Below are 25,188 nucleotides of genomic sequence, written 5' to 3'. Positions count from 1 at the left end.
GGTCACGGTCACGGACGGGACCCCGGAGCGCCAGCGCGTGTGCGCCGCGCGCCCGCCCACCCGCCACTCACCTGGGCTGGGAGCCGACACGCGCCCGCGGCCCCGTGCGCGGCGCCAGAGACGTGGGTTGTGTGTGTGTGTGTGGGGGGGGGGAAAGTTCAGCTACTGGCGCTGCAGACCCCTGCGCCCCATCGTCCGCAGGGCTGTACTGTCCAGGGCCCCCCAGCCGCAGTCGGGTGCTCTCACGCGATGCCAGAGGAAGCGGGGCCGGCCCGGTGTGCGCTCTGCTTCCGCGGCTGCTCCGGAGACAGACGGGTCAGGTTGTCTTCGCTCCAAATTAAGAAGCCGGCGGCAGCGAGCACCCTCTCTCCCTCCCTTCTCCCTCCCCCTCCTCTCTCTCTCTCTCTCTCCCTCCCCTAGAAGATGGCACTTGCTCTGCTCTGTGTTGCTTCTCACTCGGACGGGTTTTTTTTTAACTCTTCTGCCGCCGACACGCAGCTCTAGGGCTTGTGCGGCAGACGGGTGGCCGGGACGATCCGGGTGTGTTCAAACGTGTCATTGCTGCTGGAAATAGCCAGCGAGTAAACAGACACCGCCGCCGTCGTCATCACCCGATATCACGACAATAATAGCGATAAACACCGCGCTTATCACTGACAAGTTCACGAGTTCTGTTCTAAAACGGTCTGAAGTTCTGATTGTTTTCCCGTCTTTTGATGTTCAGCAAAGAAAGTCATGGACTAGTTGCTAATTCAACAGCGCACAGTTCAGTTTCGCTTCTCTGAATGATCTTCGCCTTGCAAGACCCAGGCGGGGAAACAAGATGGTCAAATTCTGAGGCGCCCCTCAGTCCCAGGAAACCCCATCAGCACTCACACCTGAGGGGGGGAAAATGAGAACCGATCAGTTTCACCGGCTGAAAGTTAAAACGCATTGATATCATTTTAATTTCCACTGATTTCAGGAGTTTCTGCTCCGCTCGCGGAATGGATTCAATATTACATCCCTGTTCTCTTCCTCCTTAGTGTTAGTCATCTTTGACTCTCCGGAGTAGAGTTTAGTTTGCCATACTGCTGTGTGGGGAGAGCTTCCGCTGTTCGGGGAGGCAGCCGCGTGCAGGCGCGCTTGCTCAGATGCTGGGCTGTGTCGCTGGAGACTGTACCCCTGAACAAGGAGCAACTCCCGGGCTCTGCTGCTCTGCTGCTCTGCCCTCTGCCCTCGTTTGTTCCCTCCTGGCGTATCCAGCGACAAGCAGGAATAAAAAAAAAAGGCTTCGCTCGTTACGGACTCGCCCCTCCTGCACGTACGGCGGAGGAGCGGTGCTCGGGCGCTGCGGGCCGTCGGTGTCACACCGGGCAGTGAGGAAGAGCAGTAGCGGGATGGGCTGCCACAGACACTGGGGTGCTGTCCTCCGAGGCTTCGCTGACTGACCCCCCCCCAAAAAGCAATCTTTACGCTAAGGGTGGTGGGAGCGTGGAACAAGCTACCCAGCCAGGCTGCTGAAGCTGACACCCTGGCTGCATGTGTCCCTCGACTGGGTTAGCTCCTAGCTCCTGAGCTCGGGACGGGAGGGGTGGAGTGTTTCTAGTCTTTCTTGTGTTCTTGTGCAGCATTTTATTCTCGCGCCGTTTCCTCTCCTCTTCCCCTGTGAGCTGGGGGCCGGGGCCGGGTGTGACCCAGTCCAGACCAGCCGGGTGTAAGCACTGGGCTCTGGCGTGACCAGAGGGGACAATCCCAGTGCAGTCGGAAGAAGAGGCCAAGTCCAGCAGCTTGAATTCTAATCGTCTTGAGTTACAGACGTGCATTCATGGGAATCTTAAATAACCAAACTGGTTTATCATAAATTGGTCTGAAACTGGAACCACATGACCCAGGTGCTCCCTGGGACTAAGACCGAAGAAACCCTCGATCTGTGGCTTCGCACATTCAGTACATCCAGACTTTTTTCAGGGGTGCTACGGAGACGATGTTCCCCCCGTTTCCAGCAGAGGAGTCGGAAGGCAGCAGCCGGACTGATGGGGGACACACTGGGCTTTTTGAACCTTCGCAGAAGGTCAAGCTGTTGCATCTCCATGAGGCCCCCGGACGCCCTTGAAGCCGTGCAGGGTGGGAGACGGAGGCCTCGGGTTCCAATTTCAGGTCTGTTCCGGCTCCCCCTTCGTCTCGGGAAGGTCGCAGGAGAGCCGCCGCGCTCGGCACGGAGGGAGCAGGCTGAAACCGTACACCCCGCGGTGCTCTGCGGCGCCGCCCCTGCCCAGCCAGCAGGCCGCAGCAAATAAGGTTATTTTGAGTCTGAGGTGCCTAAATGCTTTTAGCCCTGACCGTATTGAGTCCCGGTAGCGCGGGGATATTGAGATAATTCCATTGTGCATCATTTTCAGTTGTGAGGGAAGTGCATTAAATAAATAGGCTTAGCAGGCCCCGCTGTGACCTCTGTTCCAGCCATTAGGCAGCGGATGAGAACCTCCCAGCGCTCAGGCGGCAGCGCTGGTGCAGCGTGTCCAGCTGTGCTCTGCAGTGTCTCTGTCTGCGGTGCTGCAGGAGCAGGAGTGTCAGCCCCTCCCCCAGCTCTCTGTCCTGTTCGCAGCACCTAGTGGCAGGACCCCTGAGAGCCAAGCGCTGAGGGAAAGACGCTGTCGCAAAACGTGGCAGCAGAACCTTATGCAGTGAAGGTAATTCTGGTGCTCTTTCTGGAGCGATCCGGGGTGAGATGGGACAGGTTCACATACCTGTCCGTGTGGAGTCTGCACGTTCTTGTGTGTGTCGGGGGCTCCAGTTTTCTCCCACCTACCAAAGACATGCACATCAGTATTGATTGGCTGCTCTAAATTGTGAGAGCAAAGGGAAGCTGGATTGAGTGGGATTTCATATGAAGGGGCTATTCCCAGTGTGACCAGTCCTGGCTAACGGAGTGCGGAAAGTACGGAGAGACGGAACCAAATCCTTAAAAATCTTGGAAGATGAGCCAAAAAGCAGAGAGTCCAAGAGTAAAAAGAACAGTTTCTATCCATCATGTTTCGTTCCGAAGGGAAGGGAACAAGCCCACACCTCACTGGGAAAATGCCGGAAACCAGGAGTCTGAGCGGGCAGAGTGGCGCAGTGAATATCGCTGGGTTCGGCAGACTGGCAGCCCTGCGCCCTGCGTTTGGTGCTAACAGGAGGAGGAAGGTTGAACGCCACTGCAAAGATTAGCAACTCTGAGGGTGGCATGTTAGCAGCTGCTGGAGAGAAGAAAAGACGTTGGTGCAAGACAAACAAAAAAAATCTGTTTCACGTCTGCTGCCAGGCAACGGCTATAAAAAATGTTCAGCAATTCAGGGAGAGTTAATCTGAGCATTAGGGAAAAAAACATCTGTAAACTTCATGGAAAAAATGAGCCAGATCTTTTTTTTTCTGAACACAATAAGCAGAAAAGTAAATAAGCGCTTCAGCCTCTGCTCTCAAGAGGCGAGAGGTCAAGGAGAAAAATGTTGTGGTCATCGAAAAGAAGCAGCAGCAGCTCTGCACGGACAGGGCCTGCCGGGCTGCTGCGTGGCACTGGACAGCTCCAGGGCCCGGCAGGCCGGGCGCCTGTCGCTGACCAGTCCAGCGCTCTGAGAAACTGACCGGGGCTGGGTCCAGGCCTCAGGGGTCAGGAGTCAAGAGCCACAGCCGGGGGTGAGACGGGAAGGGAGGCCGGTCGTCCCAGGAGGGCTGATAGGGCCCTGACTTTACACGCTGTCGCAGGGGCCGTCCGGGAAAGCAGGGAGTCACTTCCCCGAGCCTGTCCTTCTGCCATCCTCTTAAAATAAACCGAGACGGCTCAGGAATTTCCTCTCTCCGGGAACCTGGGAACGTGTCCACTGACATTGCATAGAAAATCCCTTTCCCCCGGAGTGCAGAACTGCCACCAAAGGAGAGCATGGGGGACAGCTGACGGGGGGGGACGCTGTGGCCGCCAGTCTGGGGTTCATGGCGCGCTCGCTGGGTACAGCGTCTCGCGGCTCCGGCAGTGAGCAGGAGCGTGGAATTCCACTTAAATGATCCTAGAAGAACAGTTGGACTTCAGGCCTTCTGCACCAGAGTTTCGAATCCTGGTATTAGCCAGTCAGGATGTGCTGCTTCCATCATGTGACACGTTGAGCTATGCGAGACAGCAGCGTCTGAATTGCAGTGGCCGTGAGTGTGTTTTTATATTTTGTTGTGCATGTCTAAGCAGCTCATCAAATTAAGCTTGATTCGCCCCCCACGATGACCGTTCATGAGGTCGCAAAAATACAGATGAAATGAAATCGTCTGATGCCCCTTCTTCTCTTCTCTTTCAGGTGGCTGATGGCCCGGACCCCCCTCTCACCTTCCTCCTCCTTCCAAGACTGGTCCGCTGAAACGGCCTCCTGCCCAGCAGCGAGGAAGACCCTTGCAGATGGTTCTCCCCTCGCTCCCCTTGTCAACGAAACAAACCTCAGACAGGCCGTGAGCAAAATGAGGCCATTCGTCTCCTCCTGCTCATATGTTTGCTAATAGCTTATTGATTTCAGAGCCCTTTCACCCTGTCTCACGGAGGAAAACTTAGCAGCTCAGCGCAGTTGTGTGCTCTTTGCAGAGCGCCAAAAAGTCTGCATTTCTTTGAACACCCCCTGCCACAAGTCCTTGATTTCAGATTTTAAACACTTGTTAACACAAGGTATCACAGTTGCCTATTTTCACCTATCTATAGATGAAGGATTAGAGTAGCAAACTGCAGCATGCAGTTCTCCATACATGGACTTAGAGCGCCCTTCTCCCAGAGACAGCTGAGCCTTAACACTGGCTGTATTCCTTTGAAACTAAATTGCAAACTCTTGTCTCATAATGATCCTCTTTATTTGATATTGTATTGTGGTTTTCATGACACTTTACAATCAAACAAAGCGAATGCAAATGGCAAACAGAATTAAAAGGTAGTGGCTCCAGTTTCCTTCTACTGTCCAAAGGAATGCTGTCCAGGATGTGAGGTGCATGTGTGCGTGCGTGTGTGCGTGCGTGCGTGTATGCGTGCAATGGACTGGAGTCCTGCCTTGTGCCCAGTGCCAGCCCACTGCAGTGCTCTAAGATTAAAGAGGCTGCTAAAATGGATACCTGAATAAAAACTGCATAGAAGTATATAGTTGTATGGTAAGTACAGAAGTCAATTGTATGACATTATATTAAAAATGATTATTAGAGAATGCGTGGATAGTTGTGGTTTGAGATCCCAGATCTCCAGAATGGCTCCAGTAAAATAGCCACATGCATAAATCCACGCCTTGGATTGGAGCATGAGCCGAGTAAATTAACAGTAATGAGCAATAAAGTGCTAACTGAAGCCCTAAGATGGGCAGGAGGATCATTCCACCGCCTTGGAGCACCAGAACAGCGAATGTGTAGGTGTGGAGGGATTAAACAGGTCCCTGATGCAGTCAGGAGCCAAACCATGCGAGCTCTAAGCTCTTAGAATGAGCAGCAGTATTTTAAATATCCTGAAATCCACAAGGTGACAGTGCAAGGAAGCTGAAACAGTTGATATGTGCTCCTGCAGTTTAGTTTCAGTTCAGAGTCAAGCAGCTCTGAGTTCTGAGCATAGAGCAACTTAGTAAGAACTCGTTGAGCAAAAACTACAAAAAACACTGTAAACACGAGCCCTGGGATTCCTAACCCGGGTGCTTGGAGTGGTTTTCCCTGACACTCAGGTATTCCCTGCTCATCCTTACTGAGACCTCGGCAGACTGCTAATCCTAATTAATATTAGGACCTCACTTATTTTCTATCTTTACAAACAGACAATCTTGAGGCAGGAATACACAGAATGTGATCAGTGTTGTGCTACATGTTGTTCAAAACCCAAGTCAGTTGTCCTGCTGCAAACTGGGGCAGGGAGCAATTGGACACAAGGAATGTTTAATCACGTGTGTCACAGTGGCCTCACTAACTGTGTAAGTTATTGTTACACAAAACGAGTTCACCTGAAAATAAGCAGGTCTTGAAAACCACACTGTGCTCTCAGTTCGCTTGCTGTCACTCTGCACTAATTCCTGGTCTGAGATGGGATGAATTAGGGATCAGAGTCTGCTGTGGTGTCATTTTGTGACGTACGGAATGTGTCAGTTTAGCAGAGGAGAATGCCGGAGATAATGTGAGGAAGAGGTGCTTGAGGCAGGCGAGGTCCAAAATTAGAAGCGACTGCCCAGAAACACTGAGGAAATACAACGGAATTTAAAATCAAAAGAGCTGCTCTGAAGCCTGTTTCATGTCTTAATGTGCGCACAATGATTAAAATTACTTGGCACCTTGGATCTAGTGTCGAGAAGAACTGTTCCGACAAAAAACACGCAACTATCAGGTCATACTTGTTTTGCCTTTCTAAGAGAAATAACCCATTAAAAACCCTATTAGGACCCAAGGACACACATGGAAGGTAAGAGTTAGAATGTTGAGGACTAGGAGCAAGAGGCGTGTTTTACACAAAGGCTGGTGGTTGTCAGCAAGAAGCCTCCATGTCAAGCTGTGGCAGCTGATGCAACCAGGTGTTTCAAGAACTGGCCATGGAGGAGAGATCCTTGGATTAATAAGTTACCAGTAGCAAGAAAGGCGGTCATTATGGCCCCTTCTCCTGTTGTTATCCACACAGATCACGTGCGCACAAACCTTTTTATCATTTTAAGAAGTGCAAATAACTTGTAAAATAACAACCATGATGTTAAAGAGGGGTGTCAGTGTGTTAAACATTTACCCTTTGTCTAAATGAGTTGTAATAAAATATTACAGCTCCTGACTGGTGATTCAGATGAATTTTACGTACTGGAAGTTCTGGGGAAGAATTCCTTTAATAACGGTAAGCTGATATGGAATTCTATGACAGCCTATGACAGGAAGTGGTCATTTTCCTAAACATCCTGCACAGATTTTTTTAAACAATACAGCAGATAGGCCAGGTTGGTAAAAAAGGAAAAACCCAGCCTGATTCAGTAATCAGCAATCCACGCCTCTGCCTTTTCTCCCACACAGAAGCGTACTACAGAAATTGTTTTGCCTGCTAAGTGCTGGTTACACACGTTCCGAGTTGGCAGATGCTCCTGCTCCAGGCTCTGGGAGAGATCCAGCTGGCTTTGATGGCTAGGAATTTTGTTCCTGGTTCCAGACAGCATTCTGTGAAGCCTGATAATGTACCCATGGTGGTTTAAGGTCAGAGTGCAGGACCATGCATACTGTCTATCTGGAAAAAGATGTATACACGTGTGCTGAGAGTAGCTGGGAAGCGAAGGTGTGAATTACCTAGCAAATGCACGTCTCAGGTGGGGAAAGCGAGTCATTTTTCGAGGTTTGGTTATTCCTGAGCCATGCCTGCGCTGCCGTGCCTGCTCCGAATCGCGTGCTGTCGGGACTGTCATCAGTTTGGCCCAACCCAGGAGACTCTCCAAGGTCGGAATTCCAGCGATGATGAGGAGGTCTGTGGGCTGTGCTGGAAGAGCCGGGAGCCCTACGCCACCACTCCATTTCGAGGGCTCCGAACAATCTCCAGACAAGCCTGATGCGCTGCCTTCATGCGCGTGAACGCACTGTGTCTCCAGGGGAGCCATGATTCACAGTGTTCGCCGTCTGCACCGCTCACAAGCCCCCCCATGAAGCCGAAGAGGATGAGGGCAAGATGACAAGATGGAACTCTGTCTCTTTAAAAGAATGTGCGTGTGACAACCAGATGAGCGTGTACAGAGCAGTGATTGTCAGAGGATCTGCACATCAACTCCTGCATGTCCTTGTGTGACTATATTACTTTAAACACCTTTGACACCTGAAGAAGGATCCGTGGCCGAAACGTTGTGTTTTCTTTCTTCTCTTTTCAGCAGGGAATAAACCTAATTCTTTTTCCCTTGTGTTCCTATGACTGCTCTCTAAGGGCTGTGACCCTGATACATCAGAGGCCTTTGCATCACCGGTTCCTCACTCCGGTCGTCCAAGCAGAGTTCAGGTTTCAGATCCATCTTCCCTTTTGAAGCTGCAGCCTTTGGGAGCAGATCACACTGCATGTTGAAATCCCCCCCCGCTCCCCAAATCAATCGAGCTGTTGTATTCATTTAGAAAATTTTATTACAGCTTTTAAAAATGGAATACGTACAGAGTTGTATATTTCCACAACATGGCATGCAATATAGGTAAACTGAAAATACCATTTCAAAATAAAAATGCTGCTTTGTTTTTAACAGTTAAGTATTTTGCAAACATTGTGAAATGTTATTGGTATCTGATCCCCTGTTTTAAATGTCTGCAATGCAGCAGATGTAAAACTGCCACTGATCTTGAACACTTTCGAGTTCTTACTAGCTTGTGCTTCTACAACCCAGCTACACCTTATCACATAATTGCCTTTTGTTTTTACAATCCGCAGGGCCAGGCAAGAAAGGCCATTTCACACAGCAGATCACGCACTGGGTAGTGATCTGACCGAGTCACTCTTGTTGGTTTATATATGTTTCAAAGTGCATAACACCAGAAAACATAAACACCTGAATTTTATCTGTCTGAACCAGACACCTTGTTTACCTTCGAATACGTACACACAAACAGCGTGTCTCTCACACACGGGAAGAGCAGGTTTCTTACTCTTTCTCAGCAACTATTCACTAGTGAGCCCTCCGAGGGGCCTGCATGGCGGCGCAGTGGTGAGCGCTGCTGCCTTGCAGCTCTGGGGCCCTGGGTTGAATTCCTGGGGCGCTGTCTGTGTGGCGTTTGTATGTTCTCCCCATGTTCATGTGGGTTCCCTTTCGGGGCTCTTGGCTTCTGGGAGAATTGGCCCTGCTGTGAGTGTGTGTGTTTGCGTCTGTGTCTGCCCTACGATGGCCTGCTGTCATGTCCAGGGCGACCCCGCCTTGTGTCTGTTGCTTGCTCGGCTAGGCTCCACCTCCAAATTGGAATATGCTGTTCCAGAAATCATGCAGTTGTTACTCTATACTTTCCCTTTGCTGTGCTTGTGTGTTTTGCAGCTTCTTTTCCGCTGCAAGAGACTGTATCTCTGTGAGGACGATACGTTTCTCCAGGCAGGGCTTCAGAGTGACTTCTCGGCAAACTTTAGACAGTGGTGATATTCTATGGCTTCCTGAGCTCGTGTTCCAGGCAGCGTTTATCTGACGTTTCCAGGCAAATAAATAAGCTAATGAAGCAGCTGATGTTTTTAAGAACGGTAGTCTTGTTTTGGTTCGTCCTGGCTTACTGTAGATCTCCACGCTTAAGGACCTCATTCAAACAAATAATGAAAAAGAAATGTACAGCATATACACACACACTCACTTTTCTATCAAAATATTAAACAATGTTTTGTTCCATAGTGACTAATCCATGATCCACAGTGAACCATTCTGTCCCAAGTCGTGGGAACAGCCGAGCTCCCCCATGACTCCCAAGCAGTGTGAAGACGTACCAGACTGGGCTTTTTTTCTAAGCATGTTGTACACTGTGCATGCTGTGAAAGAAGGCTGATCTAAGCAGTCTCACAAGTGGCACGAATGTGGGTGCATGTTCCTCAGGCGCTTTACTTAAGGCAAGAGCTGACCTGTCTAATGTGTAAATTCAGACATCCCCCAAGGGGTTCACAGGGAATAGTTGGCAAAAATTAAACAGCCCAAACAGGAATTGCAATCTTGGCCACAATAAGATACTAAGCTGTTCCCCATACCTCAGAACCAAATCTACTGTTTTTGGTCCCATAACTTCAAAGAGACATGCATTAGTCTTCCGCTAGTCATCCAGAAGATGTGAACCTTCGGTAGAAATGATTCTGCAACACGCTGCAGCCACAGTCACTGCTGGAGGTGAACTGCCTCTCTGTTAGGAGTATTCTCGAATCCCAGGACTGAACCGCAGAGTTAGCCGAAAACGAAAGAGCTTAAAAGAGAAGAGAACAATTGTGAGGAGGGACACAAAGGACAGAAAAGTTCCAAAGCATGGTTTTCAATTAATAATTTAAACCTTTTGTGCACATCACAAAGCCTTATGCCTCTTTTTTGATCTAAGTGTACACATGGATGCTTTTGAAGACAATAATCTGTTGCAAAGTAACCCTGTTCCCTCGCTGATCTGCGTGACTGTGGTTCCAGGAAGCCAACGAGGCCTGGCTTCCTCAGGCCTGTTTCTGCGGGCCAGGTGTGAGCTGGCAGCAGGAAGAGCGAGGGGCGTGTGTGGGGCGCTAGCCTGTGGTGTGTCACATCCTCCTGCCAGGCCAACCCGAGCGTGCAGTACACATCCAGCACAGGCCTGGCACCAGCACTGTAGCGCAGGGCTACCTGGCCTTTATTTAGGGGAGACCCCCTGCCCAACACCCCTCCACTGCCCAAAACAGCAAATGATAGCAAAGAAAAGGAAAGCAAATCGTGACGCAGAATGTGCAGTGGGGATCAAGGAAGGACAGTCTCTGCTTCTCTCTGCCCAGGCGCAGGAGCCAGACGTCAGTCACGGGGCAACAGAGACTTCCAGCCCTTTCATTTCCTTGCAGTCTGTGCTCTTCACCTGAGCTCCAGCGTCAAGATACTTTTTAAGAGGAGAAAAGTTTCCTGGCTTGTCTGACAGCCTCATAATAAGGATCCCGGAGCCAAGAGTGAGTATTCAGGGGCTCTCGAGCACTCCAGAGGCGAAAGGCCTGCCAGCGCAGACGGCTGGGAGCGTGGTCGCTGGGTGTCTGCAGCACTGACGGAAATACCGGCTGTCAGCCACGATCCTCACTGATACTCAACAGCCATCAACACCCAGGCACCACCTGCGGAGGAAATAAAGAAGAAAGCGTCTTTTTCTTCCTCCAGTACACAGTAACACGATTTCCAAAGCCCAGAAGCATCTCCTGGCAGGGCCTGGGTGATGGATCTGCCTGCCAGTTCGATTACACCAGCGCTCCAGCTGTGCAGAGTAATGGCCTTTAAACCAGCAGTGACATCATAAATTATCTTAATGGCATCGCCTCCGTCCGCCCAGAGAGGTGCACGCTGACACCGATCCCCTCCAGGGTCGGGGTTTAAGCTCGACACTTAATCATTTGTTTCGAAACGAAGCCTGGAGCCTGTTTCCAGAGAGAGCAGCTGCCTTGGGGAAGGAAGGCCTAACATTACGCTACTCGTAGAAATGAATGCCAGGTGAGCAGTTTCAAATGGTGCTGTATTAAATCCATTTTGTGACAGACATGTCTCTTCTGGTCATTTATTTCTAAGAGAGTTATCTAGTCCTGTGAGAACAGCAAACTTCAAAGGATATAAAATGCCCTTTAAAAATAACTGCACAAACCTCCCAGGTTGAGAGATAAATCTACTGTAGCTTTCGGTTTTTAAAAAAATACAATTTTTAATGCATTTTCTTCTTTAAAAAAAAGGCTTCTGTAAATGCCATGCCCAGCATAAAGAAGCATGTGATTGTGTCCTGAATTCGATTCTGAAGTAGAGCACCATCTGTGTGGAGTTTGCTAGTTCTACATGTGTGCATTTGGGGTTTCTCCAAATGCTCTGAATCCCACATTCCCATAGCTAGGTTAATCTTTGTCTCTCTGTGCTTACATGTGTGCCCTGTAATGGACTGGCATCCCTCCAGGAATAAGCCTTTTTGTGTCTGATCTGCAGAGATCTGCAGAGTCTGTATCTTAACCTAAGAAATTCTTCTTAACGGCCTGGAGGAAGCAGCAAAAACATGTGTTTTTTGTTTGTGGGTACAAGCTGTGGAAAAAATGCAGCATATTTGCAATTAAAAATCATCACAGCCAGAGGCTGCCTGTCCTGAAAAAACCCACAGGCGAGCTCCCCTACGCCCTTGCAATCTGACCACTTTCTGTCTTTCCTGTGCGCAGTGACATGAGCTCCCTGCCAGTGCCAGTCGCCCCCAGAGGCAGGAGATAAACTCAGATTTCTACCTGACTAACATGTTGCCAGATCCTGACTGCCTGACGTAAGACAAGGAAGCAAACCAAGAAGGGAACAACAGTGGAAATGAGAAGAGAATTGTCCCACAGTGGCCGTGTTATTGCAAGCATGGTGTTCACTCATTTTGCCTATACACATATAAACCAGACATATAGAAACTAAGGTTAATAGTCAAGTCTTCTGTAAATGTTCAGATCATATGGGTTCTGAAGCATGCAAAGTTCCCCAGTCCCAGTCCCAGTTTAGATTACATGTGGATTGCTCTTGTGTGGAACTTTGAAGCCCCTAACTCAGCAGACACACACTTATAGCAATATAAGGCTAGTTAAAACTATAATAACTTTAACCCGGCAACTGCCAAAAGAGGCAATGTAGTCCAATGTGACTCATAACCCCATAAACTAGCTTCGTGCCATGCACAACATGTTGAAATTTGCTTTAAGGGCAGTAAGAGCAGGTGGCGGATTTCACAAAGGGCCAATAAACTAAATGTTTCTTCCTTCACAATAAACAAAAGGGCAGGCTTTCTCTGCTAGTTTACCCCCCATTTAAACCAGACAAATAAACACTACATTTCGCCTACAGTCCGTCTGGCCACGTCCGATTCAAATCCCAACTGGGGCGAGAAATCCAATTTCGGTCCCCTACAAAGTGACCTCGACTAAAAACAGAATCCAAAATACATGGCTTCTGATCAAGACTCCCTGAGCCCAGCTGCACTATTGGTAGTATTAAGAGGCGCATCATTCAATTAAAAAATAAAACTTTCCATGTTCACACCCTGCAGCCATTGACAGGAATTACATTTGTGCAGCACAACACCAAGCACAGACCAGAGCAGCCACAAACCAAGCAAGACCTGCTGTCTTGGCTCCTGGGGATTTCCAAGAAGGCTGGTATGTGCACATGGGTGCAGAGCCGCTGTGGGAAAACTGGACAGGTTCTATTTTCTCTGGAGGCGGTCATTTTCATACGCCAGCGATCAGGATGAGTTAGAGGGAGGTGATGACAAGCCAGTGTAAATATTATAAACGCAAATGATATGATAAAGGAAAAATGAAGGAGGTAAAAAAACAAGCAGATCTATTCTTGCCCTGCACGTGTGGTGGCATCTATAATGGCAAGCAGGGCATCCCGGATATATAGGCTACATCTGTGGTTCTCCCTGGTTTTTTTCCAAACAAGCCCCTGCTTTCTCACAGCTCCGGCTTCCTATCAAGAACATCTTGTTCTCGACTGACACAGCACTGAATAAACTGATCCCAGGCCCCTGATTGCAGCAGAACAAGGCAGAGAGCTCAGCAGCAGGGAAGGCTGTGACAATAGGAGTAGAACAGGAGCAGCATCAGTTTTTTTATTCCCTTTCTCACAGCAGAGACGTCACGGCATTGCACGCAGAGGACAACAAGGACAAGACACAAAATCCAGGGTCAGCTGATTAAACTTCGGAGTAAAGAGAATGTCCTGTTTCAGACATCCCTGGCCCAGCTGTTTTTAGGACTCGACAGCAACGGCACAGGTCTTTGGTTGTGGGAAAAAAAGCCGCCTGTTTCCATGGTTATGTTAAACGACAGAAAAAAAGAGACTGAAGCAATTCTGTCATTGAGACAAAACACAGGCCCCTCGCAGGAAAGCCTGCTCGGGATTGTTTCTCTTTCCATGGATTGCCTTCGTTTTCATCATGGAGCTCTTATTTTGATTCCAGCATAAAAGAAAATGACAAGTTTCATTAATCACTCCGTCCTGACTTTTGAGATCATAAAAACTTTGTCAACAAATGCAGATAGTGAAAAGCACACCAGAAAAATCTATCAATCTCGGTTCAGAAATGCACCCCAGAAGGCAAACGCTTAGCAAACGACCACACGGAAACCGGAAAAAAAATATTATTTTGAAAATGTCTGTTTTGCTATTTTGAGGCACCCTGGACTAAAATGGTCAGCAAAACATTGCAAGTTGGCAAAACACCAGCTGTTCGAAATTTGCTGTCAGTCTAATGCTGCTTAAGAAATAAAAAACCTTTTTATTTCCTGATCCAGTCAACATTGCTTTCTCTCGCCTGGGGATGACTAAACTAAAGACTCAAAATGAATGTTCCCACACTCCTGAGCCTAAAAACACCACCACATCTCGCACTGTTGCTTGGCAACCAATTAACCAAGATGTGCACTTCCTCTTTATACATGAGCTAAGAGAAGTGCACAGTGGCCTTATGTGTTGTAAATTTTTAAAAAATTGTACATGGGCTGAAGGTTTCAAGTCAGTTCATCCTGGATTTACACTAATACTGCTTTTAACAAACCTGTTTGAGTTATCTCCAAAATCAATGCCCATTCAAAGCTAATGATATCAGGGCTGCTGGCATCTGTGCATCCCATAAATGACCAGCTCCATTATAATCCTCACCAAATTCCTCCGGATGGGGTCTCTTCTGCAATGCAACCCTGAAGCGAGAATTAATAGATCAGACAAGTCTTTCTTCTGCAAAACCACCAAGACAAAACATATTGATAAAAACCCAAAAGATCAAAATTGCCTTCTTCAGTGGCAGCTTATACACAAGGATGGTGAAAAGAAAATGCAGATTTATATATTCTTATTAAAGCACAATTCGGCGCGACCTGTTTGTTGCAGATGCAAGCAGGTCCTTCACCAGAGAGGAAGAAGAGAGGGTTAAAGATGCATCTCCAGACTTGCCAAGATGAAATATACGCAAGTGCAGGGCCTGTGCACTGAGCTCTACCTTTATCTCGCTGTGTCACCTGTAGGGTGAAAACAACAGGGCTCGTCCCGTGATCGACTGGAAACGACTGCAGGCCACCAGCACCTGCACCAACGACGAATGCCGGAGCCTGGCGAGCTGTGCAGAGCGGGCGCTCTGGACTGGGGCAGCTGGGCGGCAGAGGCGTGCCAGGGATCTGAAAGGAAGGGAGTGTCACTCTGACAGTCAGCCTGGACTCCAGCTGTAGCCCTCAGGAAGAAGAAGGATTCCTCCAGCCTGAGGGCTACAGCTATCGATTATCAGGAGAAATCAGAGTTTTTGTCTGAATTGTTCAGGTTCGGCGAATTCTCTCCAGTGTATTCCTTGTTAAAACCGGGCCGCAGTACAATGGACTCGAAGACAATGATTGTGCTCTCCCCAAGGCCCAGCTGGAGTAAATGGGTCATCCCACTAGCTGCTGTGCCATTACTGCAGTACATGGAGAAACAGCATCATGCCAGCTGGACAGAGATGCTTTTTACTTAATTGCCCTCTTTCAGTGCAAACATACCATTAGCACTGCAATGGCAAGTTTGCTTTTCAACCTAAGAACAGACATTTTACATGCAGTACTTTCTTGACAGGTAACAAATCATTACAAAACAATTATCCAACATCATCATGATAATTGATTAGAGCCCCGTCCCTAGTAATTAACTAAGTGCCTGTTGCACAGCCAGCTCAGTTGCAATGACACTCACTGGGTTCAGAGCACTGGCAATCAGACAGAAGAGAAACACGCTCTTGGGTTTTATTGCAGGATCATCCTAGATGTTGCTCCAGCCATGTAAACATCCATTTTGTGCTACGTTGCTGCGTTGTCATATGCATTCATTTTCTCTTAATAGGAAAAAACAGTGCATTTTCTAAACAGGCTGGGGAGCTGAAACTAAGCACTGTAAATATCAAAATGAAAGAATTATAACAACAGCAATATTCCTAACGTGATGGCTGCTTCACAGAGGTGGTCGTAATACTCTTACTACTTACACAGTTTTTAGCACAGAAGTACAGAACCAACCTTTTGGTTTTATGGAGGTGTACAGAGGAACACCTAATGATAAATCAATCAGACTGGCTGCTCTTGTGTAGTATACTTTATCTTGAACTGTGATCACGTTTTTGAAGATCCTGATCACAGCAAGTTAAAGATCTCTAAATGACGAAACCTGTCGGTTCTGTTCTCACCGAAACCAAGCTGTAGTACCAACAAAGATGTTGCAGTGACAGAAATCATGAGTGGGAGCAAATAGTCGAGGCTCACAGGCACATTGAAACTCCTGGCTGTGTCCAAGGCTGGTGCGTGTTGTCATGTCTTTGCAGGCTGCAGCCAGGACTGTAGTGTTTCTAGTGCTCCCGCTGTGCTGGCAGTAAGGTGGCAGATGGGGAGACAGCGGGTGTGGAAGCACGTGGTCCACTGCAGCGATCTGCTGGACTGGTCATCGTGGTCAGCGGACTCACAGAGCCCAGTGGTCATCATGACCATCACGGCCAGCGGACTCACGGAGTACAGTGGTCATCACGGCCAGCGGACTCACAGAGGCCAGTGGTCATCACGGCCAGCAGACTCACAGAGCCCAGTGGTCATCACGGCCAGCGGACTCACAGAGCCCAGTGGTCATCACGGTCATCGTGGTCAGTGGACTCATGGAGCCCAGTGGTCATCATGACCATCACGGCCAGCGGACTCACGGAGTACAGTGGTCATCACGGCCAGCGGACTCACGGAGCCCAGAAGGCCCTGGAAGAATTGAAAGCACAACCACCTCTTAGACAGGCCCATCTCCCGGGGCTCACTGTCGAGGCGATGCCCCACGGGGGGGTGAAGCCTGTAGTGCTGATGGAGGAGTAACTCACTGGCTCCGGCGCCGGGAGGTTTTTACACACACTTCTCGACTCTCCTGATCTGGGTAGCAGAAAACACTGACACAAACTCACACACGGCCCTCGCATCCAACTTTCTTTCTCATTCTGCATATTTTTTAAGGATTCTGCAGGGAATGAATATGGTATGTCTGGGGCAATGGGTCAAATCTAAATTCTCTCCCAAGAAGTGTGCTCTTTGTGCAGAGTGACCTATTTGCACGGGGGGTTCCTGACCAGGAACTGCGCAATCTCATTCACCCCTCCTCCCCCGTGGTGCCTGGCCGTAATTGCAGGGCGGGAGCTGGGAGGCGGATCGGAGCGACGCGATGGGGCACCTGCAGGTGACCTGAAGAACTTTAGAGGCCTCTTGGCTGCTCAGGCCCGACTCCTGCAGCACTTCTGGGTCTCACCCAGATTTGCAGATGTGCAACTAAAACAGTAACAAGTGTCTGAAAATATCCAGCTGAAGAGTTTTTTTTTTAAATTACAGAATTGCTTAGAACATTAAGAAGATGAAGTTTCCAATGGTTTCCAAAAACACAGCACTGAAAAAGATGAGCTTTGTTTTAAAACTAATGACAGTTGCCTGGTGCTGTTTTTCAACTGACTTTCTTCATTTTGCTTTTCCTCAAGCTTCTGATTTTGAAGGCAGTTTTTTTGCTTTACATTTGCAGATGGAAAAAATTTCCAGTCCACAAAATGTTATCATCTCCTTCCCACCTCTTAACGGAAAGCTCAACTTCCACTTTAGGCTGCACTACAGCTCCTAGAAATCCTGGGGCTTTCCTGTTACCCAGGAAGAAAATCTTTGCACGGCTTGTGCACAGTAAACACGCCTACCTCCTGCTTCAACAGTGCTTGAACTATAATCTACAGCTACAGCCAAAACCTCTGCATGATCCTGGCAGCGCAGACAGCAGGAGAGGGATGAGCTCCTGGCTGTAGCTGCAGGAAGGCTGCAAATCCAGCCTTGCCTGTGCCAACCCTGTGTCCTGACGGCTCATCTTGGCCGAGGAACTGGCCAGGGCTCCCACTCTAGTGAAAATAAAATAAAGCTGGAATAATGAAAAAAGGAATCATGCCCACATCAAAGCAATAAAATACAGTAAGAAAACACAGAGACATGCCGCTGCAGCACATATCCAAGTACAAACTTTATTAACCAAAAAAAAAAAGAGGAAGAGGTGAGCCTAAATACAAGTTACTTAGGTCTGAAGTACTAAAGTCATCAGTGCTACAGCAAAATGAAATAATTAACCTCCACAGCCATTCAATAATAAATCTTAATCTTTCTCTTATAGAGTATCGCAACAACACTTACAGCATCTACAATTTTCTTTAGACATCTTTAAATAAAGTTTTCTCAACATGCTTATTTTCTGTTAGGCGGTGCCTCCCTCTAGTGGCTGCAAAGCTCATTGCAATGCTGTGTACCCTTGACTAGTGGAGAAGGGTTACAAACAGGGTCAGGCACAGCAGGGCTGCTGCCCTCTGGTGGTCAGGAGGCTGCAGTGTAAGACTGGGCAGTGTTGCCTAGGCAACGGTCCACTGCAGGATGCTGGTGTCCTTCCCTCCAGTGGAGATCAGGTAGCTGTCATCATGGAGAAAGGCAACATTGGTCACGTGGCTGCTGTGGCCACCATAGACATGGCTTGGAGCCTAGAGGAAGAGGAAAGACCAGAGAAGAAGAGTTGTTATCCCATGCTTCATTAACCGGGAGTTTCTCTCTCTCCCTCACACCTGAAGAAAGCTCCACAGCTGAAACGTTGCATCTCTTTCAGAAAGGGAAAAAACCTTTACCTGTTCCTTTGCAGCCTATGCTGCGTGCTGACTCAGCTCCCTACTCAAACAAGAGAGACATTTTCACCAAGGCCGAAGGTGGCATAAACCTAAATCTGCCAAGATATTTTAGAAAATGAAATGAAATTGCTGGGATGAGCTCTTAAACAAGGGGCTGGGCTGTTCTTCTCCCGAGCTTGTAGAGCCGCCTGCACTCGGAGACTCGGCGCTCTCACCCGGGGATGGGAGCAGGGGTTGCAGAACAAGTGCACTTTGCCAAAGTCGTCCGCTGAGGCCAGGAGCTTCTGACTGTTGGACCTGCAGACGGCATTAATGTCCGTTCCATCCACCCCTTCGGGCCAAATGCCTGGAGAAACACGAAGGAGAAACCAAAAACACGCTCAGTTAAAGGAGCCTGGTTTAATATTTTGGGGTTCAACTTAGGTACTGTAGTCGCGCAGCCCTGTTTGGCGTCTCTATGAATTGTCAACATTTTACAGAGCTTTTCACCATGTTACTGAATCACATTACTGTTACTGAATCACAATGTTACAGTGTGATGAACTGGAGCCATTGGCTTTCAGCAGAATACACTTAGAGGAAGCGATAGCTAGAGCTACTGTATAGCTATGCTGTCCAGTTCCACCGACTTCTCTTACCGAACACGCTGAAGCCCAGGACGCAGGTAGAGGTTGCCCAGTCCAGGTTGCGGACAGCGTCTGCGTTGGTCACATGCTTACAGCTTGAGGATTCCCCTTTCGGACAGAGGAGGATTTTTATACAGACACTAGAGTATGTATGATGATTTCAAGACAGTCCCTCAACCAAGAGAGACTGTTATCTTGAAATAAGCTTACATACAAACTGCCAACACCAGCAAACAGTCTATGTGGGCAACTTAACTCGAATCTGAGTTTTTAACCAACATTTGACTGACATTTCTGTTCTTTCAAAAAAAAGCAGAATGAAAATAAAAGCCTTACAAAGCTTTTCTGCTCGGTTCTGTGAAAGAATGAAAGTGAAAACAGGGAGAGACCCATAGGATGATTTCCTGTGTTCTTTATAAATGACAGCTGGTGCCTGGAAACGTGCTGACTACAGGACTACAGACCACAAAATGTTTTTTTTACATGCACCCCTATACAGTCCCCCCCCCCCCCCAATAAATCTTTATCTCCTTTCGATTAGGACCCTGAAGATGAGCAATCTAACTATTTCTAATAGTAAGTGCACAAAAAGATTGTAAAAGACATGTGGACACACACTGAAAGAATGCACGTGAGTGTAATTGTACACCGTTACATCCATCCATTATCTAACAGCTTCATTATCTAACAGTGAGAACATACAGACTCCACACACACAGTCGCCCAGGAATCGAGCCCAGGGCCCTAGATCTGCGAGTCAGCAACGCTCACCTCGGCAGCACCACGCCACCCGGTGCACGGTTACATTTCACAGGGAATTCAGAAAGAGACCTGTTTTAAAGAGTTCTTTATGAAACACCTCAGCAGACGTTTATTTTCAGATGCTATATAACCTGTTCTGTTGGGTCACATTCTGGCCTTCACTGTTTTTTCTGCACTTCCTCTCATGAGAAATCTTCCTAATTGGTTTTTTGTAGGCAAAGGGAGGTGAACCTCCAGAGGAAACTCACAGAACAGGATTTCGTAGTCCCCTGAGTTGGTGACGATATACTGGCTGTCCACAGACCAGTCCAGGTGGGTCACGAAGCTGGAATGACCCTGCAAACCAGACAGGGATGAAAGGACTTCCCGGATTTCGGAATGCAGCAGGAGAGGCTACGCAAGCAAGATAGATATTCATCTGGGACCCACCGTGCACTTCCCCACTCGGCTGTACTTCCTGCCGTTCTCTGACACCGCGTAAACGTAGATGAAGTTGTCGTGGGACGCGACGGCGAGGTAGGCTCCATCTGTAGATGACGAGATCAGTCAGCTCTCTGACCAGCTCAGCCCAGCGCACCTCCTCCAGGCCGAATATCGCCCCGGCCACTTAAAGGCCCTGATCGCCGAGCAAAACTCGATATGTGGTGACAAAGCACAGATTCTGTTTTCAGGGATGGATTTCCATAATGCTGGAAAGAAGCTGTTCCCCAGTCAAAGCAGCTTTCTGCAGACTATAGGCACATTGCTAGATATTAAAATAAAATGTGTACTTAGGCTGCAAGTGAAAAAGCCCCTTTTGGCGCATTTTGCATTTTTAGAAGTTTAGAAGAAAACACATGTGATTGAAGGAGGTATGGAGCCTTTAAAAGGAGGGGATTCTATGCTCTAGGCTGGACCACACTGCATCTGTGATACTTTGACTTACTGGATGTGTTCACTCTAAGAGCACCTACAGTACCTGGAGAGTATTTCACAATGGAGATGATCTCATTGCCATCCGTGTGCGCACACACTACGTCTTGAGTCTCTGTGTCCAGCACCAGCCACCTACCAACAGAGAGGAGACATGACAACCAGCAGATTCGGACCCGAGCTTTGAAGTGCGTTCCAGTTCCCTTAGGGCTTCTAAATCACCCCTGTGGGCACATGTGTGCTCACCCTGGTAAGGACTGATGCCCTGTCCCAGGTATAGCTCTTTCACACACTTCCAGCACGGGCTATGGGATGTTGTGACCCTCAGCAGGATTAAGCGCTGGATATCCTTCAGTAGCCGTGTCCTGCAACTCTCTACTGTCCCACTACAGCTACACGGGAAGGGCTTGCTCTCAGAAGCACTGGAAACACTGCTTTTCTCCAGCTCATGCACCGTCACCGTCTTCCACACACCGTCACGCTGTGGAACGACTGCGCGTCGAGCAGTAAAAGTGAAAGGTGAGATGATTTACCTTCCTGTCATGGTTCCCAAGGCGACCACTGATCCGCTGGGATGGAAACCAGCAGAGCGTGCCGGATCCTGTGAAACAGCGGAATAGAAATTCAACGAGCAGCAGGTGGAGCAGACCGTTCCTTAGAAATTAAAGGCATGATTTCTGACACAACAGAAAATGAAATTAATGGTCGACTCCATGTACAATTTCCCCTTCTCGTTACTTTTATACCACATGCCCCCCCCCCCCAGCAAGCCAGCTGCATGTTTCCTCATACACCAGAAATTGCGACATTTACTTGGCACAGACAAGCCATTGCAGTTACATTATGATATACAACCTTATCAAAGTTCTGTTGACTTTTATTGGACTAAAGGTAATAGTACTATTTAATCAATGGTGTCCTGCCATGTTGTTGTGGCGAACACCCTAAGATCCTCCAGAAAACGGAGGATGGAAGATTTTGGGGAAAACAATATTGCAATAGCAGCAAAAGCAAATACATTTTTTCCAGGACAACAACAGCAAAAGAACTGTATGAGAGTAATAGAATGAACTTTGTCACATTAAATACACTGCAGAATGCAAATGTGTTCAAGAAACACTTAATTACGAGGTTTAATGTTGCAGACTTGTTAAAGTTATACAGAAGGAACCAAACAATTACAGAAACCCAACAGAACAACCGGTTTCCCAGACTTCCAAGGGGTGGGAGACCGAAGGGGAAACCAGGGTGCTGCTGTAGGTGGTGCTGGTGGACCAGTAGGTGGCCCCTTTTCCTCTGGAGTGGAATTTCCAAACCAATAACCAGTATGGTGACAGGGGACACTGTGCTGTAGGTGGTGCCATCTTTTGATCAAGATGTTGAACCAAGGTTCTGACTACTGGGTCATTAAAGGTCCCACAGTACCAGTTCTCAAGAAGAGAGATGTTAACCCAGGTGTCCTGGATGAATTCCACCCTGGGCATGTGCAGTTTACCCTTTCTAAAATACCCCTTAGTGAAGCATTCTCTGATTTCTGTGTAGTGGGGCTGCTGGTGATGAATGGCACAACCCAGGTGGGTGCTACAGGTCACTGCTGGGTGAAGCCCGCTCTTACGTGAAAGTGCTTGACGATCAGGAATGAAACCACCCATGAGTCCAGTTACGAACCGGGCTGAGTTAGCACCTTACCTCGATGTACTTGCTCCACAGGGGCTGGTGGGACACAGCATCCCACAGGTGCACCAGCTTGTCTTGACCGCAGGTGATGAACTGCTCCAGGTTGGGGTGGATGTCCAGCCCCCACAGCTCATCGGTATGACCCTGGCAGGAGGGAGACGACAAAACTGATGACCAGGGCTCAGATTAGCTGGTTGGAGGCTTTCAGCTGAAAGTGGTTTCTGTACATGGGACTTGTTCAGCACTGGTGACCCTACAGTGATATCAGCTGTAGAGACACTCCTGCAGCACTAACTCTCCTATAAGATGTTGTGGAAGCTGTAATGTGTCCAAAGAGCAGCCCAGACTGGAGGGCAGATGGAGGAAATGTTTCTGTAGGCATATACATGTCATACATGTCTTTAGATGAGCCTGTACTTAACTGGTTCTGTTCTTTACCCCCCTTTACTGTCTCTTCTTATTGTGTGTGTCTTGTGTATTTGTTTTTTACAAAAAGCACTTAGAGAAGCCACCTTTAAAGGCACTATGTAAAATAAAGTTTATTATTATAATTTACCTTCAGCAACAGCTCTTGTTGCTGTTACCCTGCTTGCTTTGTAGTTACTACAAGTACACAGTGCTGCTACTGAAGACAACAGCTGTGTTGCTCGGGAGCCCCTGCAGGGGGCGGTGCCCAGCTTCACCACTTCACACAAAGCCTTGCTCTCACCTGCACTATGGGGCGGAGCTCCCCGGAGAGGGAGCCCTGCAGAATGCAGTTCCGCGTCGTCCCCACAAACAGGCTCTCCTGCTTCCCCTCGGCCAGGCAGCGGACTGGGCCGAACATCTCGGGCACCTGCAGCGGCAGGCCGGCGGTAAGAGAGGAGCCGACACGCGGGACAGAGTGCAGGGAGCCCAGAGAGGGGTGCACAGCGAGGACACAAGGACGTGAGCTCCAGTCCACAAGGACAGACGCCCAGCCAAGATACTGAAGCCAAAACCCCGGCTTCTTTCAAGACACAGCTGGATGAGTCCCTCCAATCAGGACAGGAGGCACTTCTTCACACCAAGGGTGGTGGGAGTGTGGAACAAGCTACCCCTCCATGCTGCTGAAGAAGATACACATTTCCTTTCAAGAAACAGCTGGATGGGATCCTCCAGAACAATTAACTAACGAGTGGGCTGGATGGGCTTTCCGCCCTCCTCTGGCTTGTAACCTTTTCTGTTCCACTAAATAAATGTCATGTAAGACGTGTCAAAGCTGAGTTCCAGGAAATGTTCAAAAGCGTTGCTCAAAGCTGCAAAACCTAACAAACCGAATCACCATCGCTTTTTTGCTGTTTAGTTTTGAGCGTTCTTCACTTTCACATCTATTTCCCGGCAGTCCCCTCAGAGAATCGGTGCCGTCTGTGTTCAAGGCCCCAGTTAGACGAGACCCAATGTACACGGTGACAGACACGTACACCAGTGCAGGCAAAACATAAAAAACTAAACGCTGTATAATATTCATTTTTGCTGACAAAACAAACTTCCCAATAAGAAATTGTGGGAAGAACATTCCTGAAGTTGTACAAAAATGTTAAAGGAAAAACAAAAGGCTCCAGAATGAACGGAAAGAGCAGAGGGCTGCGGGCGTTCAGGGCCCCTCACCTCCAGCTCCTGGCGCTTCTGCAAGGTGCTGTCCCACAGCACCACTCTGCGGTCCTTCCCCCCGCCCGACACCAGCGTCCCGTCCCTCAGCACGCACACAGAGAAGATCCCGCCCTCGTGGGCCCCTGCCACCACCTGGCTGATGCGGTTCCCACCTGTCAATCACACACTGACAGTCACACGGAGCGACAGTGAGCGACAGTGAGCGACAGTGAGCGACAGTGAGCGACAGTGAGCGACAGTGAGCGACAGTGAGCGACAGTGAGCGAGCCCTCTCTGCAGCCAGGCCAGCACCAACATTCCTCATCTCAACAAAAACATTCTTCTTACCTTAAAAAGGCACGGATGCTTCTATCAAGCTTTTTTTTATTAATGTTCCTGTTTGCAACAACCTATTAAATGAGCAGTCTGCAGCCCCAGTCTGCTTTGAATATGCTCAGCTCAAGCCCAGATTAGCGCGGGATGAATTGCAAAGCAAAACACAAGCTGCAATAAAAAGCAGCTGAAACTGAGAACTGTAAATGATGTTGGAGGAAACCCGGTAACGGCGCAGTGGGAGAGCAGTCGGATACAGATTAGGCATTCGCTCTCTCGGCTGAGTCCGGATCTAGCAGAGCGCCCTGCACCGACTAGAGGCCAGGGGAGGGAACAGAAACTAACTTCACAGGATCCGCGTTGTCAACGAGGGATGATCTGTAGCTCTTGAACTTCAGGTACAGCTTCCGAGAGCAAGTGGCAAGCAGATTTTCCAACAGCCGGCAATTACTCCTCTGACCATCTGCAGGGGCGTCACGGACGCAGCACACTGACCGCGGGGGTGCGAGAGTGAACCCACCTTTGCCCCATATGTAGATGTTCCCACTGGAGTCCCCAGTGATGGCATCTCCATTCTCCGCAAAGGCAATGCACAGAACGTACTTTGGCTTCTCATGTTTCTGAAGCAAAATTACAACAAAAAACAACAGGCACGATAATCCTAGGATTAAAATAGCAGGTACTGATGTTTAGGAGCATTTGTAGTATTAAGCAGCAATCATAAAAGTGCAGGTATAGTTTCACAATAGTTCCAGGCTCAGTTATGGAGAATTAAGATTACACAGAATAGTGGTTGTAAAGGTAAATGAGCCTAGTTCTCGTACTCATCAGGATCTGGGATACTAAGTCCCTCATGTATTTGAATAGTTCATTCACTAGAACGTAACATTATTAGATTGAAGGTGTGTTACATTAATAAACATGGTAGATTTTACCAATATTAGCAAATACAGAG

The 25,188-nt window shown here is 48.5% G+C and overlaps 2 protein-coding genes across 3 annotated transcripts in view; both read right to left on the bottom strand.

The window, feature by feature from the left end:
• Positions 1 to 326, bottom strand: part of gpr4 (G protein-coupled receptor 4) — a 32,063-nt gene extending 31,737 nt beyond the window's left edge. The window contains exon 1 of the mRNA XM_088912022.1: positions 72 to 326. The gene's annotated coding sequence lies outside the window, so the exon portion shown is untranslated. The remainder of the gene's footprint in view (positions 1 to 71) is intronic.
• A 17,329-nt stretch (positions 327 to 17,655) lies between these two features.
• eml2 (EMAP like 2) overlaps positions 17,656 to 25,188 on the bottom strand; it is a 31,806-nt gene continuing 24,273 nt past the window's right edge. For both annotated transcript variants that reach the window (XM_088911035.1, XM_088911034.1), the window contains 11 exons: positions 24,754 to 24,853; positions 23,919 to 24,073; positions 22,999 to 23,124; positions 22,302 to 22,433; positions 21,146 to 21,213; positions 20,659 to 20,747; positions 20,130 to 20,227; positions 19,949 to 20,036; positions 18,951 to 19,046; positions 18,528 to 18,658; positions 17,656 to 18,171 (listed from right to left, as the gene is read on the bottom strand). In XM_088911035.1, coding sequence (XP_088767161.1) covers positions 18,046 to 18,171; positions 18,528 to 18,658; positions 18,951 to 19,046; positions 19,949 to 20,036; positions 20,130 to 20,227; positions 20,659 to 20,747; positions 21,146 to 21,213; positions 22,302 to 22,433; positions 22,999 to 23,124; positions 23,919 to 24,073; positions 24,754 to 24,853 — 1,209 coding nt within the window. In that variant the 3' untranslated portion in view covers positions 17,656 to 18,045. The remainder of the gene's footprint in view (positions 18,172 to 18,527; positions 18,659 to 18,950; positions 19,047 to 19,948; positions 20,037 to 20,129; positions 20,228 to 20,658; positions 20,748 to 21,145; positions 21,214 to 22,301; positions 22,434 to 22,998; positions 23,125 to 23,918; positions 24,074 to 24,753; positions 24,854 to 25,188) is intronic.

The sequence above is a fragment of the Atractosteus spatula genome, chromosome 3 (genome assembly GCF_055471065.1).
Source record: "Atractosteus spatula isolate fAtrSpa1 chromosome 3, fAtrSpa1.hap1, whole genome shotgun sequence".
Classification (NCBI taxonomy): domain Eukaryota; kingdom Metazoa; phylum Chordata; class Actinopteri; order Semionotiformes; family Lepisosteidae; genus Atractosteus; species Atractosteus spatula.
This window is presented reverse-complemented; position numbering and strand designations above follow the sequence as displayed.